Source organism: Carassius carassius, chromosome 3, assembly GCF_963082965.1.
Source record: "Carassius carassius chromosome 3, fCarCar2.1, whole genome shotgun sequence".
Lineage (NCBI taxonomy): Eukaryota > Metazoa > Chordata > Actinopteri > Cypriniformes > Cyprinidae > Carassius > Carassius carassius.
In genome coordinates this window covers 9,211,891-9,234,059 of record NC_081757.1, presented here as the reverse complement: position 1 = coordinate 9,234,059, position 22,169 = coordinate 9,211,891, and the positions used below count along the sequence as shown (strand labels likewise).

General features: G+C 39.7%; 1 protein-coding gene across 1 annotated transcript; it reads left to right on the top strand.

The window, feature by feature from the left end:
- Positions 1-2,675: 2,675 nt before the first annotated feature.
- LOC132113969 (TRAF-interacting protein with FHA domain-containing protein A-like) lies at positions 2,676-4,354 on the top strand. Its single transcript, XM_059522068.1, has 2 exons — positions 2,676-3,037; positions 3,232-4,354. The coding sequence occupies exon 2, from the start codon at positions 3,292-3,294 to the stop codon at positions 3,874-3,876; it is 585 nt and encodes a 194-aa protein (XP_059378051.1). The 5' UTR covers positions 2,676-3,037; positions 3,232-3,291; the 3' UTR covers positions 3,877-4,354.
- The last annotated feature ends 17,815 nt before the right edge of the window (positions 4,355-22,169 follow it).

Sequence of the window (22,169 nt, the reverse complement as noted above, 5' to 3'; positions counted from 1 at the left end):
GCTGTTTCTGGTTCATTCTACCAGTAGGCTATGGAGGTCCAAACCTGCAGAAATTAAAAATAAATATATAGATAAATAAATAAATGTAATAAAAGGAAAATAAATAAATGAATAAATTATATATATATATATATATAATGAATGTAAAATAAATACATATATATAAATTCAGGATTGAATGTTATTACAAATGAACCATTTTTTTATCACATCATTTATTTATTTATTTTCCTTTTATTACATTTATTTATTTATCTATATATGAATTTATTAATTTTTTATTTCTGCAGGTTTAGTCCTCCATAGTAGGCTCCGGCCTGCGGTAATGCACCACACAAGATTATAGGCTAATCTTTAATTGTTTAATGTGATATCCGTTTTCACTTAAGTTTTTAAACTTTGATTCATAAGAATGTACAGTCGTGGCCAAAAGTTTTGAGAATTACATAAATATTAGTTTTCAAAAAGTTTGCTGCTAAACCGCTTTTAGATTTTTGTTTCAGTTGTTTCTGTGATGTACTGAAATACAATTACAAGCACTTCATACGTTTCAAAGGCTTTTATCGACAATTACATGACATTTATGCAAAGAGTCAGTATTTGCAGTGTTGGCCCTTCTTTTTCAGGACCTCTGCAATTCGACTGGGCATGCGCTCAATCAACTTCTGGGCCAAATTCTGACTGATATGGCGCTTTTCCACTACACAGTACCAGCTCGCCTCGGCTCGCCTCGACTCGGCTCTGTTTGATTTTCCACTGTGTAAAAGTTGTACCTGTACCGGCTTCCAGGTACTTTTTTTCGTACCACCTCCGGCGAGGTTCCAAGCGAGCTGAGGCGATACTATAATGTGACGTGAAAACACAGCAGACTGCTGATTGGTCAGAGAGAATCGTCACTATTCACTGCGTCATCATTACACGCGCCAGCAATAGTATCCAGATAGTATCCAGAATAACCCCGCCATTTTTAAAACAACGTTTGTCTTCTTGCTGTGAGAAATAGCCACATCCCGAGGATCAAAAACAACATGCACTCGATTTCCTCCATTGTCCTGTGTGTGTGGGTAGTGGGTGTGTGTCGCGTAGAAGATTACGTCAGTTTCCTGCAGCGTCGCTATGACAACCAGGTACTATTGTGGAGGTACTATCTGCAATGGAAAACGGAGCGAAAAGCGAGCCGAGCCGAGTCGAGTCGAGTCGAGCTGGTACTGGTAATGGAAAAGCGCCAATAGCAACCCATTCTTTCATAATCACTTCTTGGAGTTTGTCAGAATTAGTGGGTTTTTGTTTGTCCACCCGCCTCTTGAGGATTGACCATAAGTTCTCAATGGGATTAAGATCTGGGGAGTTTCCAGGCCATGGACCCAAAATTTCAACATTCTGGTCCCCGAGCCACTTAGTAATCACTTTTGCCTTATGGCACGGTGCTCCATCGTGCTGGAAAATGCATTGTTCTTCACCAAACTGTTGTTGGATTGTTGGAAAAAGTTGCTGTTGGAGGGTGTTTTGGTACCATTCTTTATTCATGGCTGTGTTTTTGGGCAGAATTGTGAGTGAGCCCACTCCCTTGAATGAGAAGCAACCCCACACATGAATGGTGTCAGGATGCTTTACTGTTGGCATGACACAGGACTGATCTACTTTCTGCAGAAGATCAATCTGTCCCTGATGTTTTTTTTGGAGAGAAGTGGCTTCTTTGCTGCCCTTCTTGACACTAGGCCATCTTCCAAAAGTCTTCGCCTCACTGTGCGTGCAGATGCGCTCACACCTGCCTGCTGCCATTCCTGAGCAAGCTCTGCACTAGTGGCACTCCGATCCCGTAGCTGAATCCTCTTTAGGAGACGATCCTGGCACTTTCTTGGACGCCCTGAAGCCTTCTTTACAAGAACTGAACCTCTTTTTTTAAATTGTTGATTTAGGTGCAATCTTAGTAGCAATATCCTTGCCTGTGAAGCCATTTTTATGCAACGCAATGATGGCTACACGCGTTTCTTTGCAGGTCACCATGGTTAACAATGGAAGAACAATGATTTCAAGCATCACCCTCCTTTTAACATGTCAAGTCTGCCATTCTAACCCAATCAGCCTGACATAATGATCTCCAGCCTTGTGCTCGTCAACATTCTCACCTGAGTTAACAAGACGATTACTGAAATGATCTCAGCAGGTCCTTAAATGACAGCAATGAAATGCAGTGGAAAGGGTTTTTTGGGATTAAGTTAATTTTCATGGCAAAGAAGGACTATGCAATTCATCTGATCACTCTTCATAACATTCTGGAGTATATGCAAATTGCTAATATAAAAACTTAAGCAGCAACTTTTCCAATATTTATGTAATTCTCAAAACTTTTGGCCACGACTGTATGTATTACTTTAATAGTTTTAAAGACCACACTGAAAGCTGAACAAAGATAAACGCGAAATGCGCATTCTTATTTCTTTACGCGTTTGAGTCTGCTTCCCGGAAAGATTATGTTGCCTAGATTACGTTAAAAGATTGTTATTTTGCTAGTCTAGCCTATATGATGACGAAACTGACATGCAATTGATTTATCATCCACTTCCCCGTGGGGGAAGTCAGGAGTTTTGTCAGGACGTTTTTGGTGAGTGACTGATAAGACATTGAAAATGATGACCATAAACGTGTTCTCAGTCAAGTTTATATGCTACTCCTCTTCTATCTGCTCATTAAAACGATGTCGTGTCACAAGACAAAGACTGGCGAGCGTTTAAAATTCAACTACGCAACAAAGGGATGTTATTTTTAATCAAAATGAAAATAAAGCGTGTATGGAATCTCCAGGTCAAATATAAAACGGATAGAATGTTTGAAATATAAACAAACATCCTAGCGAAAGCATAGAAGTCCGTTGCGCAACTCTGGGTTTTTTGAGAGTCACATGTCCCGAGTTGGAAGAGGTGGATTCCAGGGCTTCTGATGCAATGCACTCTTTGTTTGTCGAGCTCATCGGAGTAAAGCGATCTCTGCTTCAGAACTTCAGTCCGTTGCTGATCGTTGCAAACAGCTTCCGAAGGTAAGCTACTGTTTAGTTTTGTTAAACTGGTACAACAACTATTTAGCCTAAGTTTTATACTTCAGCATAAAGTTTTTCGCTATGAATCTGGACATTCTCACTTTAATTCAGAATATTACGTTTTGCTGCAAGATGGGCTACATCTGTTCAGTGTGCTAACACTTAACGAGTTGGTTCTTGTCGTTTTTCTGTAGGTTTAACTGTAAACAAGTCATCTCAACCCCACAGAAGTTGGGTCTCTATATTTTCACAGAATGAATAACAATAGCAAACTCGAGACTGAAGAACTGCTTACTTGTCTTCATATCCATCTCTTCCACCCTAACCAAGTCAGCCATCCACTCTTCCACAACTTGCCCCTAAATCAGCCATACAGAATGGACGCTGAAGATCCACTAAGGCTTGGTCGTGATGGGCAGACCTGCATCTTCTCCCTAAACGACACCTCTGTCTCCAGGAAACAGCTCTCCATGCAAGCGTATAAGAAAGCCGGCAGCCCGTTCTTGAGCTTCATGATCCAGAACATGAGCCAGAAGGTCAAGCTCATGGTCGGCGGGTCTGAACTGAGATACCTCGAAAGAGCTGAGCTTCATGACAAGGTGCTCTGCCGCTTTGGAAGATATGAACTGCTGATTTGGCAGGAACCAGGAGATTCTGAGAATAAATTTGAGGTCCTGTTTGAAACATGCAATGCATCCCCTTCACAGGAAGTGGGCATAGATGTGCCATGCAAAACACCTGTCATGGATACCCTCATGCCATGGAGAAACATTTTAGAGAATGGATCACCTTTAAGCCAAGAGCCACTGGAGTCAGATGAGACAGTTGTTTTAGTATAGATACTTTTCGGACAAAGCTCTGCAAGAAAGCAGACATCGAGTATTTAGAATTTGCATTTTGTCATTATTACTGACACTATGTTATTAAATCAGTATGCACATCTGGTAGGTAACAGAATTAGAGCTAAAACTATGCTACAAACATTGTTATGATTTCTTCTGCAATGCCACAGAACCAGTTTTGTTGCCTGCTTTCTTTGTGTTCCTTAGTACGTATTTTGCTGAATTTTATTGGAATTATTGTCACACACTTGCTTAAAAGGTGCTTTGTTTTTTCTCTTCATTATCGTATGTGTTCATTGCATAAGTGCTTTTAGCCAGTGTTTTAATATATTATATTTTTTATTGTATTGTATTGTTTTTGTATTGACTGTTACTTGCTAAAATGTATATCATAAGCATTTGAAAAAATGTGAAATTATGATTGAAGGGTTATTCATATATTTTCATTATATCTAATAAAATTAAATAAGTAAAACCTTTTGAAAATGTTTGTTTTTCACGTTTATTCTGTACAAAAGGCAAAGTACATGGTTATTACAAGATAATATATATATATATATATATATATATATATATAAAAATTTGCTGCAGTAAAATGACTATATAAAAGCAAGGAACAATGTGCTTTCTTTCTGTGATGGACTGGCCATCTGTCTAGGTGTTTTCCCTGTCTGCAACCCGAGACACTGGGTCAGGCTGAATGGATGAATGTGTTCACACTTGATACTTTTCTCACACATTAGAAATGAGTTTCTATGTAGCTGCCTTTGTGTTTTAGAAAAGGGGTCCCACAAAAGGGCATATAGCAGATATTTTACAGTACGTTATGTCAGTGGTGAAAAGACAAGTTCGAAACTGATGTAACTTTCACCAGGAGCGGCAGTATTAATCTTTATAATACATATCTTCATGTAGCCTATTATTAATAAAAAAATATAATATTAACTTCAGCCAAAGCTTGTTAAGCTAAAGTCCCTCCTGCATTAGATTGTACATAATTTTATGGCTCCGTATTCCAATACTTTTAATGCATCTACAATGTAAAAAATCATAAACTATTAATATTGTACCGTCCATATGTTATTGTGATTTTTAAAATGCTGCACTAAGAATGACTGACTTCTTAGAACAACATTGATTGACACAGATGTCTCAGCATCATCACATCACACTCACAGTCACATGTACAGACCCTAGTTAATGGGAGGTTTAGTGACGGCTTTTGGAGATTTTCCAACAGACACGCGTAGTACAACAGGTCATCATGAATCACAGTGATTCAAATCTTTCAAAGAAAAGTTCCCTACTAAAGGAATATAAAATGTGATGAGATGCAGCACCATGTGGAATTAACAGGAAGTCAGAAAGAACACTTTTTTCACTAAACAGTAATGTGAAAAGATTTTTGGACATTCGCAGTTTTAAACTGCTGAGAAATGTTTGAAATTATAGACCTATATACTCAAATGAAATGCACTAGACATTATTTTTAAGTATGTTACATGTTAAATTACACTAAATGTATTCAATAAACTATTGCACTTTGAAAATAGTGAACTATTAACATGGAGGATGCAAAATGGACTGGATTCAAAACGTGGGGAAAAAAGCAAAGGGGATGAAGAGACATAAAATAAAAGGCATGTATTTTAGCCTGTCATTCTATGTCTGCTTTGGATTTCAGGAGAGTTTGACTATAAACAGAATCACATTCATGAAAATGGACAAGAAGAGAAATATATAATTTATTTTGTAAATGAGGGATGCATTTTGTTCAAATGCTTTCTGAGTATTTTCTTTCATCTCCGCCTCAGCATAGAAGAGTAAAGGTGAAGAAGTAAATTCAGTTGAGAAAATGCTTTTGGTATTTTAACAGGAATTTGTCACTAAAAAGTCAATAAAGCTAAGCCAACTGAACAAATATAAGATATTTACAGAAGCTTCTTTTGATAAGCCCAGAATAAGAAGAAGAAGAAACATTACTGAACAATACTTGACTAATCTTCATGATTCATGACAAGAGTCAAGACATTATCAAATACAATGCAAACAGAAAAACTTCTGTGTAGGCCTATGGATTTACACTTGAATATCTTGAATAGTTTTGGTTGTAACAGTGATTTTAAAGACTTATGGCTAAGCTACAGGTTTTTATTTCTTGTAATAGTTTCTGACATTTGCCACATATAACCTTAGTTCAAACCATTCTGACACTTCAGCTCTCCTGCCATTTGACATCAGGCACACAGCAGGCCACCAATCAGCAGTCATTTTCTGCTCAGAGAACAGAAGCTCATTTTATAAATAAAGCCCCCACAGGCAGTCACATTTGAACCGGCTAATATTCAGTAAATTATTAGAAAAAAAGCACTTAAAATAAGATCACAAATAGGTATTCAAATACTAATTGCTCTCTATCTCATACACACAAACACCATTTTCTAACACATCTCTGCAGCTAGCAGCCAATCCACAATTAAGTAGGCCTATTACATTCCTTACTTTTCTTATTAACATGCTCTAGTTTTTGTAGGCTACATCTGCGCTCTGTCATTGCTATCATTAATACAGGGGAAAAAATGCATTAAATATTTTTTTTCCTGATTTGTAAGGGTCTTATCAATCAACAACATTTTTTTTTATTATTAAATGTCACAATTTCTACCCAGCTTCACCCAGATCGTTCAAATGCGTTTTATCTTCTCCTTTCTGTATTATTTTTTCTTCCAGATTATCAATTCCAGAGTCAATCTTGTAAAATAGATCGCCCAACATGGGGCTCGAACCCACGAGGACATCGCTGGTAAGTCGTGGTACAGCTACGAGAAGACGCACAGCGACGCGAGTTCGCGCCCCGCTCCCACCAGTGACATTTTCGTGGAATGTGTCCATTTGACGCTGTTGGTGCACGCGTGTCATCGTCGTTGCCCCCCCACCCCCGCACTTTAATTAAACATAAATTCGCCCCCCGAACTTTAACTTTAATTTCTCCAACTTAAACACTCGTTATGAATTTTTCATTCATACCGGACGCCGGAGGGCGCTCTCTCACAGAAAGTACTAACTTGACGCACACTCCAAAATAACACCCTTATATATGGACCATAGACTGTAAAAAAAGATGGACGACTCGCCTTCGCTCTCTTCCGTTGGTCAAAACTGAAGCCGCCAGTGTCCCGATATGGCGCTGACATCTTGGACTTGCGCCTGCGCAGATAGCGATCTAGGGACCAGTTCTGCGCAGTAGCTATGCGCAGTAGCAAGCAGGAAGTAAAGCCTTAAAGCCGCGAAATCAACGGCCCCGCCCCTGTGCCCCGCCCTCACTCTCCCTCGCAGAATCCACATACCGTAATCTGCACTGTTTTGGAAGTGGAGTCCTGCTCCTGTGGACTCTGTCTGCTCCGTTCCACTCCAATCTCATTAAAATAAGGTAAATACAATCTCCTCAGTCCTCCGAAGATCATGAAAAAAGCCTGTTGACGCTTCAGTGCCTCCTCGGCTCAGAGAGCTGTCAATCACAGCTGTCAATCACGACGTCACACCACCGTTTTTAGAGCATTAAATAACTATCTAAAAAACAACTTATTTTAAAAACGAACACTTGAATTTACATTAGCGTGATACAAACTACAGTAAATGACAAAAAACAGCTTCGGAAAAAAGATATTTGAAGGGTAATTTAATTGTTTAGTTGGTCTCGCGTCCCATTGAATAACATGGGGAGGCGGGGTTTATGACCTATACTAAGACCACTCACCAGGGGGCGATCGAGACGTTTTGGCTTAACTTTTCAGGGCTTGTGCGGCACGCTTGATATGGACAAAGGCATGCAGCTTGTCACTGGATAAAAAAAAGGATCAATTTTCTTAACAAAACATATGAATAACGCAGTGCTAAATGACACCTTTTTGACAGTATAGAAACAATAAATTATATTTTCTGCCTTATTCTGACTGTTACTGTATTTATTGTGTTTTATGTAATACTGGAAGACTTTTATTTTATGTTTTTACAGGTACAAATATTGTGAGAACACAAACAGGCACAATAACAATAATATGAAGGCAAATATTAATAACCCTTTTATTTGGATAGATGTTTAAGTTCAACAAAAGCATCTGCCACAGCAGTGCAATCAGTCCAGAACATTCAAACAATCATTTACCCTTTGGCACACTAGTGAAAAAAAAATAACAAACCAAAACAAACCTATCCAACCATTGCAATATTCCAATGTCAGTAAAATAAATAAAAAATAAATACAATTAATAATAATAAAATAAATAATAAATAGATAAAATAATAAATCAATCGATAACAAACCAAAATAAACTTTTAAAACCACAGTGCAATTCTGTCAAGGCATCTACTATTAATAACAAGAACAATAGTAATAAAAATTAAATAAATAATAATAATAATAACATTAATTAATTAATAAAAAAAAAAGAAATGAATAAAAATATATAAATAAATAAACAAATAGCAACCCAATATTACCATTTAAAACCACAGTGCAATTCTGTCATGGCATCTACTATTAAGAACAACAGTAATAAAAAATACAAACTTCTTCAGTGGTAATATAAGGGTGTCACGGTTGGTAAACCGTGATCTCTGGGTTTTGCACTTTGTGGTGAAGTCTGTGTGTTTTGCGTCTGCACTGATTAGTTTGTGGGCGTCTCCGTTAATTGTCATCAGCAGCAGCTGTCACTCATTACACACTCCCTATATATTGGCTTGTCTCACGTCTTGTGTTTGCGAGAACGTTGTTTCATGTCTGATCTCTGTCTCTTGCTTCTGTGTTGTTTGCGTTGGATGTTCGTGTCTTCCCCCGGAACCTCATCCACTCTCCGCACTTCCACAAAGCATCACGACTTACCTTCGGCTCGAATCCCCGCAGTTCCTGTGCCATCCTCTCCTGCTGCCTTCTCACCGTCACCATCCGGATTCCTCACCGCTGTCTTCGATTGTCGTCTTCCCAGCATCGTGTTGTACCCCTGTTTGTCTGTTTCATATTCATTAAACTGTTTAACTCGCACTTGTTTCCAGCTCCTCCTTCACCCAGTCGTCACAGAACGTTCTCACCATCATGGAAGCAGCGAGCACCAACACTCTAACAGACTTTATGCCCCACAGTGTCAAACGCATGGATCAGCAGCAGGAGAGCGTCTCTAACACCGGACACGCTATCCAAGCGCTGGTGGCACAGGTGTCCGAGCTCACCCAGCAGATTCATCAGCTCACTTCTCCCACTGCGCCCATCGCACCGCCTGCACCGCCCGTCCCCCGGGAGACCCCCCAGGACCACTTCCAGCCAGAGCCGCGACTTCCGGCACCAGAAAACTACTCCGGTGAGCCAGCTTTCTGCAGAACTTTCCTAAATAAATGTTCCATGCGCTTTGCCTTGCAGCCCCGCACCTTCGCCACCGAGGAATCTAAAGTGGCGTTCACGCTCAATCTACTGTCGGGCAAGGCCGCCCTATGGGGGACGGCGGTGTGGGAAAATCAACATCCGTGTTGCGCCTCGTTCCACTCCCTCTCGGAGGAAATGAGGAGGGTATTCGATTGAGCCGCGACCGGCAGGGAAGCCGCTCACCAGCTCTCAGACTTACATCAGGGAATCTCTTCGGTCACGGATTACTCCATTCAGTTCCGCACCCTGGCAGCCGCGTGCCAGTGGAACGAGGCGGCGCAGTGGGATTGATTCCTGCATGGGCTGGCCGACCGTGTTCAAAAGGAGATCTACCTCCTCGAGCTGCCTCCCACACTCAACGGTCTTATTGACTTAGCCTTACGAGTTGATGCCCGGATTAATCGCCTGGGTCGTCAGACCAGTCCTAAGCACCATACCATCTCTCCGGACAGAGCCAGCCCGGTAGTAAACTTGAGGCTACTATTGGGTGGGATCTCCGCTGGGAAGTCCTCAACAACATCATCGACTCTCCTTCCTGTGAAACTGCGGTGGGAGAATCAAACTCACGACTGTCACGCCCTTCTGGATTCCGGAGCTGAAGGTAATTTCATCAACTCACTCCTTGCACGTCACCTGAACATTCCTGTCCTGCCTGTGTCGCTTCCCATTCTTGTCACCGCACTCAACGGCCAGGAACTGCCTCACGTCACACACTACACAGAACCCATCACTCTGCTCACCTCTGGCAATCATTGTGAAACCATATCCTTTTTCCTCATGGCCTCCCCTGTAGCTCCCATTGTGTTAGGTCACCCCTGGTTAATAAAACATAATCCACGAGTGGAGTGGGGTTCCAACACAGTCACATTGTGAAGTGAAAGTTGTCATGAGTCTTGTCTGGTTTCTGCTTGTCCTGTTGTCCCTGTTTCTGTCTTTCAGAAGGAGAACATGGTTTTGCCAAACGTGTCCGCAGAGTATCTGGACCTGAAGGAGGTGTTCAGTAAGTCCCGTGCTGCTTCTCTTCCTCCGCATCGTCCCTACGACTGTGCCATAGATTTAGTGCCAGGTAAGTCTCCGCCTAAAGGCAAGTTATACTCTCTTTCTATTCCTGAGAGGGAGGCCATGGAAGAAATACATTTCTGATTCCTTAGCATCTGGGTTCATCCGTCCTTCCTCTTCTCCAGCGGGGGCGGGATTCTTTTTTGTGGGTAAGAAGGATGGTTCTTACCCACAAGAAGGTTTTGTTCTTCATCTCTCCAGGAACACGTTCAACATGTCAGACGAGTGCTCCAGAGGTTACTTGAGAATGGGCTTTTTGTCAAGGCGGAGAAATGCGTATTCCATGCACAGTTTGTTCCCTTCCTAGGGTATATCATCTCGTCCAAGGGAATACGTATGGACCCTGACAAAGTTAAGGCTGTGATAGATTGGCCATCTCCAGATTCCCGTAAGGCCCTACAGTGGTTTCTGGGGTTCGCCAACTTCTATCGGCGTTTCATTCGCAATTTCAGCCAACTAGCCTCACCTCTGACAGCCTTGACCTCTCCCAGTACTCCGTTCAGGTGGTCGGATGCAGCTGAGACTGCGTTCACTGACCTCAAAAGCCGCTTCGTTTCGGCTCCCATCCTTGTGGCCCCTGATCCCACACGGCAGTTCGTGGTGGAGGTCGACGCTTCAGAGGTGGGGGTAGGAGCAGTGTTGTCCCAACGTGCTGTCTCGGATGATAAGGTACATCCTTGCGCGTTTTTTCCCCATCGATTATCTCCTGCTGAATGCAATTATGACATTGGTAACAGAGAATTTAGAATACATTAGAACTGCCAAAAGACTCAATTCCAGGCAGGCTCGGTGGGCACTTTTTTTCGGTCGCTTTGATTTTACTTTATCGTACCGCCCGGGTTCCAAAAATGTCAAACCCGTTTCTTTATCATGTCTTTTTGATCCCTCCGCCCACCCGGTGACTCCCGAGTGTATTTTACCTGAGAAATTAGTGGTCTCAGCACTCGTATGGGAGGTCGAGTCGAAGGTCAAGATGGCCTTACAAGGGGTAACACCTCCGCCCGGTTGTCCACCGAACCGTTTATTTGTGCCGGAGGGGTTAAGGTCTGAAGTCGTCCAGTGGGGTCACTGCTCTAACGTGGCTTGTCACCCAGGGATAAGTCGAACTAATGGGTTGGTTAAACAACGATTCTGGTGGCCACGTATGGCTCGTGATGTCCGTGATTTTGTTTTGGCTTGCTCAGTTTGCGCCAGTGGGAAGTCATCTAACCAACCTCCTGATGGGCTCCTTCAACCGCTGTCTGACCCTTCGAGACCCTGGTCCCACATCGCACTAGATTTTGTTACCGCCCTCCCGTCCTCTAATGGCATGACGGTCGTTTTGACCGTAATAGACCGGTTCTCGAAGGCGGCACATTTCATTCCCTTGCCCAAATTACTGACAGCCAAGGAAACAGCAGTCACTGTCCTAGATCACGTCTTTCGGCTTCATGGCCTCCCGGTAGACGTGGTTTCTGACAGGGGATCTCAATTTATATCCAAATTTTGGAAAGAGTTTTGTAAATTGCTAGGAGGGTCAGTTAGCTTGTCTTCGGGTTATCATCCCCAAAGTAACGGACAGTCTGAGCGAGCCGACCAAGATTTAGAGAGGACGTTGAGATGTTTGGTCTCCAAGAATCCTTCTTGCACTCTCTGATATGCTTGTAGGCACGTACAATGACGTAAATCGTGATATTTTAACCCCCCCTTGATGTACAGGGTTAGGACAGAGAGCGCAGAGTTTTACAAAAACTGCCTCAACAATTCTGTTGCAGTCAGGCCACTGTGCAGGACTGTTTGCTCCAACAAAACATCTAAAAATATGAGGGAATGAAAACAGATTGCAGATTCATGAACAACTATGACAAAACATAAAAACAGTAATGTACCATCTAAGAAACAACACACAGTAGTAAGATTCAAAGGTATGTAAAATTTTGAACGGGGTCATTTTTATAAATTCAGCTATTATTTTGTCTTGTGGGTTATATACAAACATCAGTTATGTGAAATAGTTTATTCAGGGTAGTACTACATAAACAATAACATGCAATTTTCATGATTCCTCTTATTTTTTTTAAATTATTAATATTTTGCACATTCTGCAAGGGATATGTAAATTTATGAGCACAATTGTAATCACACTATTCAAGAAACAGATAACATTCAACAATTCAGACATGAATAAATATGATGATCTTCTGGTACTCTCTACTCCTGGTGCCACAATTTTTTTGTTAGCCCTAAACCGCCCTTTGTTGAGGGAGGACTGATGGCGTGCTGAGTAAACAATCCTTTCTTTGTCATAATCTGCCAACCCTTGCCACAAACTAATAATTTGTGCAGTTTCCTCTCTTGTCAAGGCAAGGCTGTGGTCCCTGAGTCCAACCGATGTCTCAGCTAACTTCTGGACTGCACTAAAGCCTTTAATGTTGTCAGGTCCAACAGAATCCTAAATAAAATGAAATAAAATAAAAATGTAAGATCATGTGAATCATGTGACACAGAAGACTGTAGAAAATTAAAATTTTGTCAACCCAGGAATTAATTACTTTAAAATCTAAAGTCTTATCTTAAAAATATGTATAATATGTTATTTAAAATGGTAAAAATCATAATATTACCATTTCTAAATAAGTCCAGGTTTATTAAGCATAAGGGTTTCTTTTCTTTAATTTTTTTTTGACCACCAGTGTATATAGACAAACAATGTATATACATGGAATTGATAAATAAAAAAGTAAAGAGAAATTATAAGAAAAAAAATCAAACAGACAATTCTATTTCTGTTTAAACAATCCAGTACCTACATATAATGTATGAAAAACCTGGATTCTTACATCAGGAAAAGCAGATTGCATTGCAGAGGACAACACACGGGGAACCACTGATGGTGCAGAGGACAACACCTGTGGATTCTCTGAGGGCACTGTAGATGGAGGAGAGGACAACACACGGGGAACCACTTATGGTGCAGAGGGCAACACCTGTGGATTCTCTGAGGGCACTGTAGATGGAGGAGAGGGCAACACGCAGGGAACCACTGATGGTGCAGAGGACAGCAAACAGGGAACTACTGAGGGTACAGAGGGCAACACCTGTGGATTCTCTAAGGGCACTGTAGATGATGTAGAGGGCAACACAGGAGGAGGCTTTTCTTCCTCAAATGTAGAGAGAGTTAAGTCATCAAAGTCCACGGGTTCCACATAGCTCTCATCTTCTGCAACACACACATCAACAGTCTCAAGTTCCTGAATTGCAGACATGTAGACCTTTGCAACCTCACCGGTCTGCTGGTAAAGATATTCTACTCCGATCAGTTCACCTAACACACAACAAAAGAAAAAAATGATTTGTCAGCAGTAAACCACAAATTTACAGTTCACAAATTTTCACAACTTTCATAATACAGTATAATAAAGACTAATGTTCAGTTAACTATGACAGACAACTTCAATGAATGTACCAGTATACTGATGTGGAGTAATAAATGGCACCAGCTTCTGTCCAAGAACATCTTCTCCCCGCACATTAGTAGCATGACGAAGGAGGCCACTGTATGAATGGTGCCCCTGCTTGCCCTGAGAGGTTGCAGCATTTGCTCTGTCTTCATTCCACCTGGCCAATCCATCCAACAGGTAGGCCTGGAAAAATGTATCACTGGCCAGCGTCCCTAAAATTTAAATGATAGAACACTTATGTTACAAACATAATACATTTAATCTAAAAGACTTACAGGACAGTTACTTTACCTGGAATGAACCTGTTTAGATGTAGGTGGAACGATTCTAAAGAAGTTGAACCTCTTGCACACCTATATGTTGGCAGAGTGTGCCCTCCCTTTGTCAGTGTTCCTGTTTGCACGTAGAGCTGTACACCAGAGGGATCCTGAATGCAGGCTACATGCTTCCTCTGAGACTTCCATATCTCAGCCATTCGAGCAGAATTGATGAGAGGCACACCCAAAGTGTCACGTCCCCTCTCCCGATCCGATGAATCGATCAGCTGGGAGATGAGATCTGCAGTCTTCCTTGTGCCACATGTTGTTCTTTTACAGTTTAGGGCCAGTACACTCTTACCAAGGCGACGCAAAACATCAGCATCTGAAGGTTGCATCAGCTGAGCCTCCAACTCTGCACACTTTGCCCTTATAAGCCTGTCCACGTCCTCCTGATCCCAGGAGAAAATACAGCGACTGAGGTGGGCCATGAATGTAGAATAGAGCTGATGAGAATCTGTTGTGCATCCTACAGAAATCCTTCGCATGAAATGCCAGATGTCCAGTCTGATTTCCATGTCCTTCCATTCCTCAAATATTTTTTTGAGGTAAGTACCCCCACAGCAGTCTCTGTCGACATACAGCAGTTCAGGTGGAGGTACTGCAGCATCCTTGTACCTTTTAATGATGCCACCAACCATGGGCAGCATGGGCTACATGCTAACACCATGATGCTAACGGGTTTTCATTACAGATTAGCGGCTGTAACCTGTTTCCATCAACAGAGTCGTCGTTTTTCACAATATTTTTTGCACTAAAAAAGAACCTTCATGTCATATTTCGAAAGACACATAAATCACAACCGATTATCAAAATGCAACATTTTTCAAAACACAACACTTTTTCCAAATGCTTGGACATAATACACATGAACCAAAGATCTTTTGTTCACTGAACTAAAATCACTGGTTCAAAATTACACAACTTATCATCAATTACTATTCCAAATTGCAACTTACACATTACATGATTGATTGATTGATTGAACTTTATTGTCCAGTCTGTTTTCACAGAGGAAATTATTCTTTGACACTGTTACATACATTCACTGCTTAAAAATCACATCACGCATCAACAGCACAAATACAAAAAAAATTCTATAGTTAAACACTGTAAGAAAGAAAAATTAAAAATATCGACAGACGTTCTATTGTTTCAATTAAAACACTGTACGATTCAAGATAATCACTGCCTTTTGGAAGAAAAGATCTTTTATAGACATTTTTTCTAGCCAAGGGAATTTTTAGTCTACGTCCAGATGGGAGCAATTCAAAAGCAGAGTGAAGAGGGTGTGTGTTATCTTTAAAAATTGCAATTGCCATTTTACCCATAAAATGATCGAACAAGCTCTGAAGTGGCTGTTGTTTTTGTCCAGTAATCTTATTTGCTTAATTAATTATTTGTGAGAGTTTGTTCTTTTGTTTTATTGTTAGATTGCCATACCATGAAACAATATTATATGTGAGAATACTCTCAATCATTGATCGATATAACATAGTTAGAGTCTGCTGACTAATATTGAAGCTTCTCAGTTTCCTGAGGAGACCCAGGCGTTGTCGTGCTTTTTTATGAATGTACTCCACATTACTTTCAAAATTAAGTTTCTCATCTATAATTGTACCCAAGTATTTAAAATTCGAGACCTGCTCTACAGTTTTTTCCTTTATGACAACTGGTTTATATTCAGATGCAGTATCTACTCTTCTCGACTGATTTCTCAAATATAGCTCTTTTGTCTTTACAATATTAAGATGTAAAAAACTACTCTCAAACCAACAGATAATACTGTCAATGTACTCAAAATATGAGGTGCAGTTAATTTCTTTCTGACATGAGACCAATGCCATATCATCGGCATATTTTATAAGGGTAAGGTTATCGTCATTGCACTTCAGTTCATTTATGTATATGGAAAAAACTATTGGAGACCGTACACATCCCTGCGGTACCCCAGTATCTAAAACCAAGCAATCCGACATAACATTATTAACACAAACTCACTGAGGGCGACCTTTTAAAAACTCCTTAATCCATGAAATCATCCAACTATTAGCACCTAACTCATAGAGGCGCTTTAAAAGAAGATGAGGTTGGACAGTATTAAAAGCTGATGAGAAATCCATGAAGAGTATTCGAACTCTTCATGAGTTATCTAGATGATTTTGAACCTTATTTAAAAGAGTGAGAGAGGCATCCACAGTGCTCCTATTTGCCGATAGGCACATTGCATGGGGTCTATGCATGTCTCGATTTGGGATAACAGTTCCTTTTCGATAACAGTTCTTTGAGAATTACATAAATATAAGTTTTCAAAAAGTTTGCTGCTAAACTGCTTTTAGATCTTTGTTTCAGTTGTTTCTGTGATGTACTGAAATATAATTACAAGCACTTCATATGTTTCAAAGACTTTTATCGACAATTACATGACATTTATGCAAAGAGTCAGTTTTGCAGTGTTGGCCCTTCCTTTTCAGGACCTCTGCAATACGACTGGGCATGCTCTCAATCAACTTCTGGGCCAAATCCTGACTGATAGCAACCCATTCTTTCATAATCACTTCTTGGAGTTTGTCAGAATTAGTGGGTTTTTGTTTGTCCACCCGCCTCTTGAGGATTGACCACAAGTTCTCAATGGGATTAAGATCTGGGGAGTTTCCAGGCCATGGACCCAAAATTTCAACATTCTGGTCCCCGAGCCATTTAGTTATCACTTTTGCTTTATGGCACGGTGCTCCATCGTGCTGGAAAATGCATTGTTCTTCACCAAACTGTTGTTGGATTGTTGGAAGAAGTTGCTGTTGGAGGGTGTTTTGGTACCATTCTTTATTCACGGCTGTGTTTTTGGGCAGAATTGTGAGTGAGCCCACTCCCTTGGATGAGAAGCAACCCCACACATGAATGGTGTCAGGATGCTTTACTGTTGGCATGACACAGGACTGATGGTAGCGCTCACCTTTTCTTCTCTGGACAAGCCTTTTTCCAAATGCCCCAAACAATCGGAAAGGGGCTTCATCTGAGAATATGACTTTGCCCCAGTCCTCAGCAGTCCATTCACTATACTTTCTGCAGAAGATCAATCTGTCCCTGATGTTTTTTTTGGAGAGGTGGCTTCTTTGCTGCCCTTCTTGACACCAGGCCATCTTCCAAAAGTCTTCGCCTCACTGTGCGTGCAGATGCGCTCACACCTGCCTGCTGCCATTCCTGAGCAAGCTCTGCACTGGTGGCACTCCGATCCCGCAGCTGAATCCTCTTTAGGAGACGATCCTGGCGCTTGCTGGACTTTCTTGGACGCCCTGAAGCCTTCTTTACAAGAATTGAACCTCTTTCCTTGAAGTTCTTGATGATCCTATAAATTGTTGATTTAGGTGCAATCTTAGTAGCCACAATATCCTTGCCTGTGAAGCCATTTTTATGCAACGCAATGATGGCTGCACGCGTTTCTTTGCAGGTCACCATGGTTAACAATGGAAGAACAATGATTTCAAACATCACCCTCCTTTTAACATGTCAAGTCTGCCATTCTAACCCAATCAGCCTGACATAATGATCTCCAGCCTTGTGCTCGTCAACATTCTCACCTGAGTTAACAAGACGATTACTGAAATGATCTCAGAAGGTCCTTTAATGACAGCAATGAAATGCAGTGGAAAAGTTTTTTGGGGATTAAGTTAATTTTCATGGCAAAGAAGGACTATGCAATTCATCTGATCACTCTTCATAACATTCTGGAGTATATGCAAATTGCTATTATAAAAACTTAAGCAGCAACTTTTCCAATTTCCAATATTTATTTAATTCTCAAAACTTTTGGCCACGACTTTCCTTTGTGCTCCATACATTTACACAGAATAGATGTGAGTGCGATTGGGCGAAAGTCTTTGAGAGATTTTGCATTAGGTATTTTCGGCACCGGGATGACAATGGAATTCTTCCAGGCTAATGGTACGAAACCATTGTCCAGGAAGATTTGAAATAACCTTGTACACACATATCCAAGTTGTGCTGCACATTCTTTCAGGACTTTCCCCTTCAGGCCATCTGGGCCAGATGCCTTATGCGGTTTAATTTTATGAAGCACTGTGACAACCTCCCTCTCCTGTATAATCATAGGCTGTGATTGAGTCATGGTCATCATTAATTCATTACTAACAGACAAATCATAATTAAAATCATTATCAAATCGTGAATAAAAAATATTAGGATTATTTGCAAGACAATGAGGGTCTTCATGTTATTGAACTCTTTTATTTTGTCTACCCATCATTGTATTCAAACCCTTCCATGTGTCTCTTATATTCCCTGTTTTTAATTTCTCTTCAACATTCTCTTTATATTCATTCTGTGCATCTTTTATCTTACATTTTACTGCTTTGTTTAACTCTTTTACTTTCTGCTGATCATTATGCAAGAAGGCAATTTTCTTCATGTTTAGGTAATGTTTCAGATCTTTGTTAATCCACGGCTTATTATTTGGATAGACTCTGATATTCTTTGTTTGAACCACTGAATTTACACAAAAATTAACATAGCAGGTTATTGTATCATTCAACAATTCATGATTACTACAACAGTCATCATCGTTAAAAAATAAGTCCCATTCAGTGCACTCAAAACAGCCTCTTAGCTTTTCTATTTTGTCCCTGGACCACGTTTGAACCTGCTGAACGGCAGGCTTGATCTGAACTGATGAACTGAATGTCTATTCATTTCATTTCATTACAATGATCTAACTGCCATTTGATACATCTGCTCAAAATGCTACATAACTGCTGCATTACTTTTGAAGCATAGTTCTTATGGAAAGTGATGAACAATATTGAATGTTTAGATTATGAACGTGAAGGTATCTTCAGGTATGATCAGTTTTAAGATGCAGTTGGCAAGACAGAAAAAAAATCCCCAAAAAGAGGGTTATAGAACTGGAAGCTGATGAAAACCATTAATATTTTTAAATGAGGCAGGCTTTGACCAGAATTGCAGTGAGTCCAGAATTCCTAGCGACGGCACTTAGAGCTATCATGGTTTCAGGCCCATCCACCGTTTATTACCTTGTATTTACCCCATACTCTACTTTCCTTACTGTACTCCTTACTGTTTTTTTATCCACGTGGAGGTGGAAGGTTCAGAATAAAGTCGCTCTTCTCCATGCCGTAGATAATGCATGTAATGACGTCGCAGGAGACCTAGAATATCAAAATCAACTGCGGGAGGCTGATCCGTTTCCTATTTAGGTGCCCATGACAGAAGATGCTGATTTTCCAAGATGTTTAGCTAATGAAAACATACACTATGATGTGGATGAGAACCTGTGGCCAAATCCACAAGCAGTGAGGAACTGCAGTTGACATTTTAGGCCTACTGTAATTTTTTTTTCTAATTTAAAGTTTTTAAAAAACCTGTTGTGAGTTGATTATTCCATTAATAATTTTCAAATTTTTTTTAATTATTCAAGTGTCTTTCGCAAATGTGTTCTTTAATTTCGAACAAATCATATTTGCATATTGCGTTCATATCTTTAAAAGAAGCCTTGCATTTGCATTTGTATTGGTTAAAAAAACTCCTTTATTATGAAATATCATAGGAACATTACTTTAGATCACCCACACACAAGATACCCAAAGTTTCATTGTGTAGTTTTAGTACAATCATTAAATAAAGTTGTAGAAAACATATGATGCAGCTTTCATTATGGTTTTACAGATTCCTACATCATTGTAATAGACTAAAGAGAAAAGTACAGACACTTGAATAATTAAACAAAATGTGAAAATTATTAATGGTATAATCAACTCACAACAGGTTTTTCCAAAAACTTAAAATTTGAAAAAATTAGATAAGAAAAAATTTAAGTAGGCATACAGTAGGCCTATAATGTCAACTGCAGTGTTCCTCACTGCTTGTGGATGTGGCCACATGTTCTCAAATATATATATATATACAGTACAGACCAAAAGTTTGGACACACCTTCTCATTCAAAGAGTTTTCTTTATTTTCATGACTATGAAAATTGTAGAGTCACACTGAAGGCATCAAGGGCTATTTGACCAAGAAGGAGAGTGATGGGGTGCTGCGCCAGATGACCTGGCCTCCACAGTCACCGGACCTGAACCCAATCGAGATGGTTTAGGGGTGAGCTGGACCACAGACGGAAGGCAAAAGGGCCAACAAGTGCTAAGCATCTCTCGGGGAACTCCTTCAAGACTGTTGGAAGACCATTTCAGGTGACAACCTCTTGAAGCTCATCAAGAGAATGCCAAGAGTGTGCAAAGCAGTAATCAAAGCAAAAGGTGGCTACTTTGAAGAACCTAGAATATGAAATATTTTCAGTTGTTTTACACTTTATTGTTATGTATATAATTCCATATATAATTCCACATGTGTTAATTCATAGTTTTGATGCCTTCAGTGTGAATCTACAATTTTCATAGTCATGAAAATAAAGAAAACTCTTTGAATGAGAAGGTGTGTCCAAACTTTTGGTCTGTATATATATATATATATATATATATATGCAGAAGAATAACAAGGAAAAAAAAAATAACCAGCTAACCATATTAAATGGAAATATTTCAGAATCTTCTTGAGCCAGTTATAACATTCAATTCTAATTATTTGGTAATTACTTATGTTACAGAAATATAACTTTTTGTGAAGATTAAAGTCAAAAATTCAAAAGAGGTATGTTAATGTGTCTGTCAACAATTTGTTTCTTCTCGTCAGTTTTAAATATGCAACTTTGCTGGCTAACCAATGCATAAATGCGACCAGCTTTATATAAACTAATGTAAATAGATGGTAACAATCGTGACATTAAACATTTGTGTTGGACTTGCGTGTTTTTGTCATATTGGTCTAATGTTTGATATGCTTCTAATGTTCGCGTCCTCTCAGCCTTGACCTATTGCTGCCCTCCACTAACGCAACATCTAGTCAACAACTTTATAATCATATGTAAACATATAATGTAGTGTACTGTATACATGCCGTTTCGTTGTCTATATTTTAAAGCTCAATGCGGCGCTTGTTTCTAAACAAAAACCACGAGATGTGAATGATTTCGCCTCTAGACGGCGCTCTCATACTGTATAATGACAACAGAGGCTACAGCAATGGACATAAAACCAGGAAAAACTGTCTATCGGTGTACATTTTTGGACAGTATGGCCTAAAATTAAAGTATAAAAAGCTTGCTGCATTTTTTTTCAAATTAGAAATTGTAATAAATTATTAATTATAAAGCACTTGTAAAATCTTGAACAGTCTTAAGACTTGAAAAGTCAAGTAAAAAAAAAAAGTAATTTAATTGTGCCTGTTAAAATCCACTGCATATTTGTGTTTGCACTGTGGAGAGGTTTTTATTTCAAATGTCTTATTAGAGAGTTGAGTGATGTTGGCCATTGCTGGAGGCCATTTTGATGGGCATTACCCCTATTTGGACAATAATTGTTTCTGATAGTAATGTAAGATATTTTCATAATTTACATGGGCTATTTGGTGATTTTTTTGCCAGCTAAATCTAGAATGTTGGTGTTTGAATCCTTTCTGACCACTGAGGAACACAACTGTTGCTTCACTGTATTTGCATCCATTTGAAATATGTACTTTTATTACTGAAATCCTGGACAATATTTAATCACCGCTCCACCTCAGTTGAAAGGAGAAAGAGGGAAATAAACAGTTAAACATTAGAAATGGGCGTTAAATGTTTACATAATATAGCCTTCAATTAGACTATCTACATTAAAAATGTAAACCAAGCAACTTTAGGTTTTCCGTATGTAAATAAGAGGCTAACTTATTTTCACACATTTTCATTTTAAATAAATAACATCCATCATTTTGAGTTAAAAAGAAATTCATTTCAGTTGTGTGTATCTTCCTAGTTTTATAATAAATAATCACAATCAATAGGTTATTAATTTCCTATTAAATTAAATTGTACTTATTTAATAAAAAATTCCAAGAACAGCCTACTAACGTGAGAACTACTTTCCCTGGTTTGCAGGATCATAGAACTCACTCCTCCTCCATGAATAAATCTCCATGAATGCATGAGA

Excerpts from the sequence above, each read along its gene's own strand:
- LOC132113969 (XM_059522068.1), top strand. The coding sequence starts at position 3,292 with ATGAATAACAATAGCAAACTCGAGACTGAAGAACTGCTTACTTGTCTT.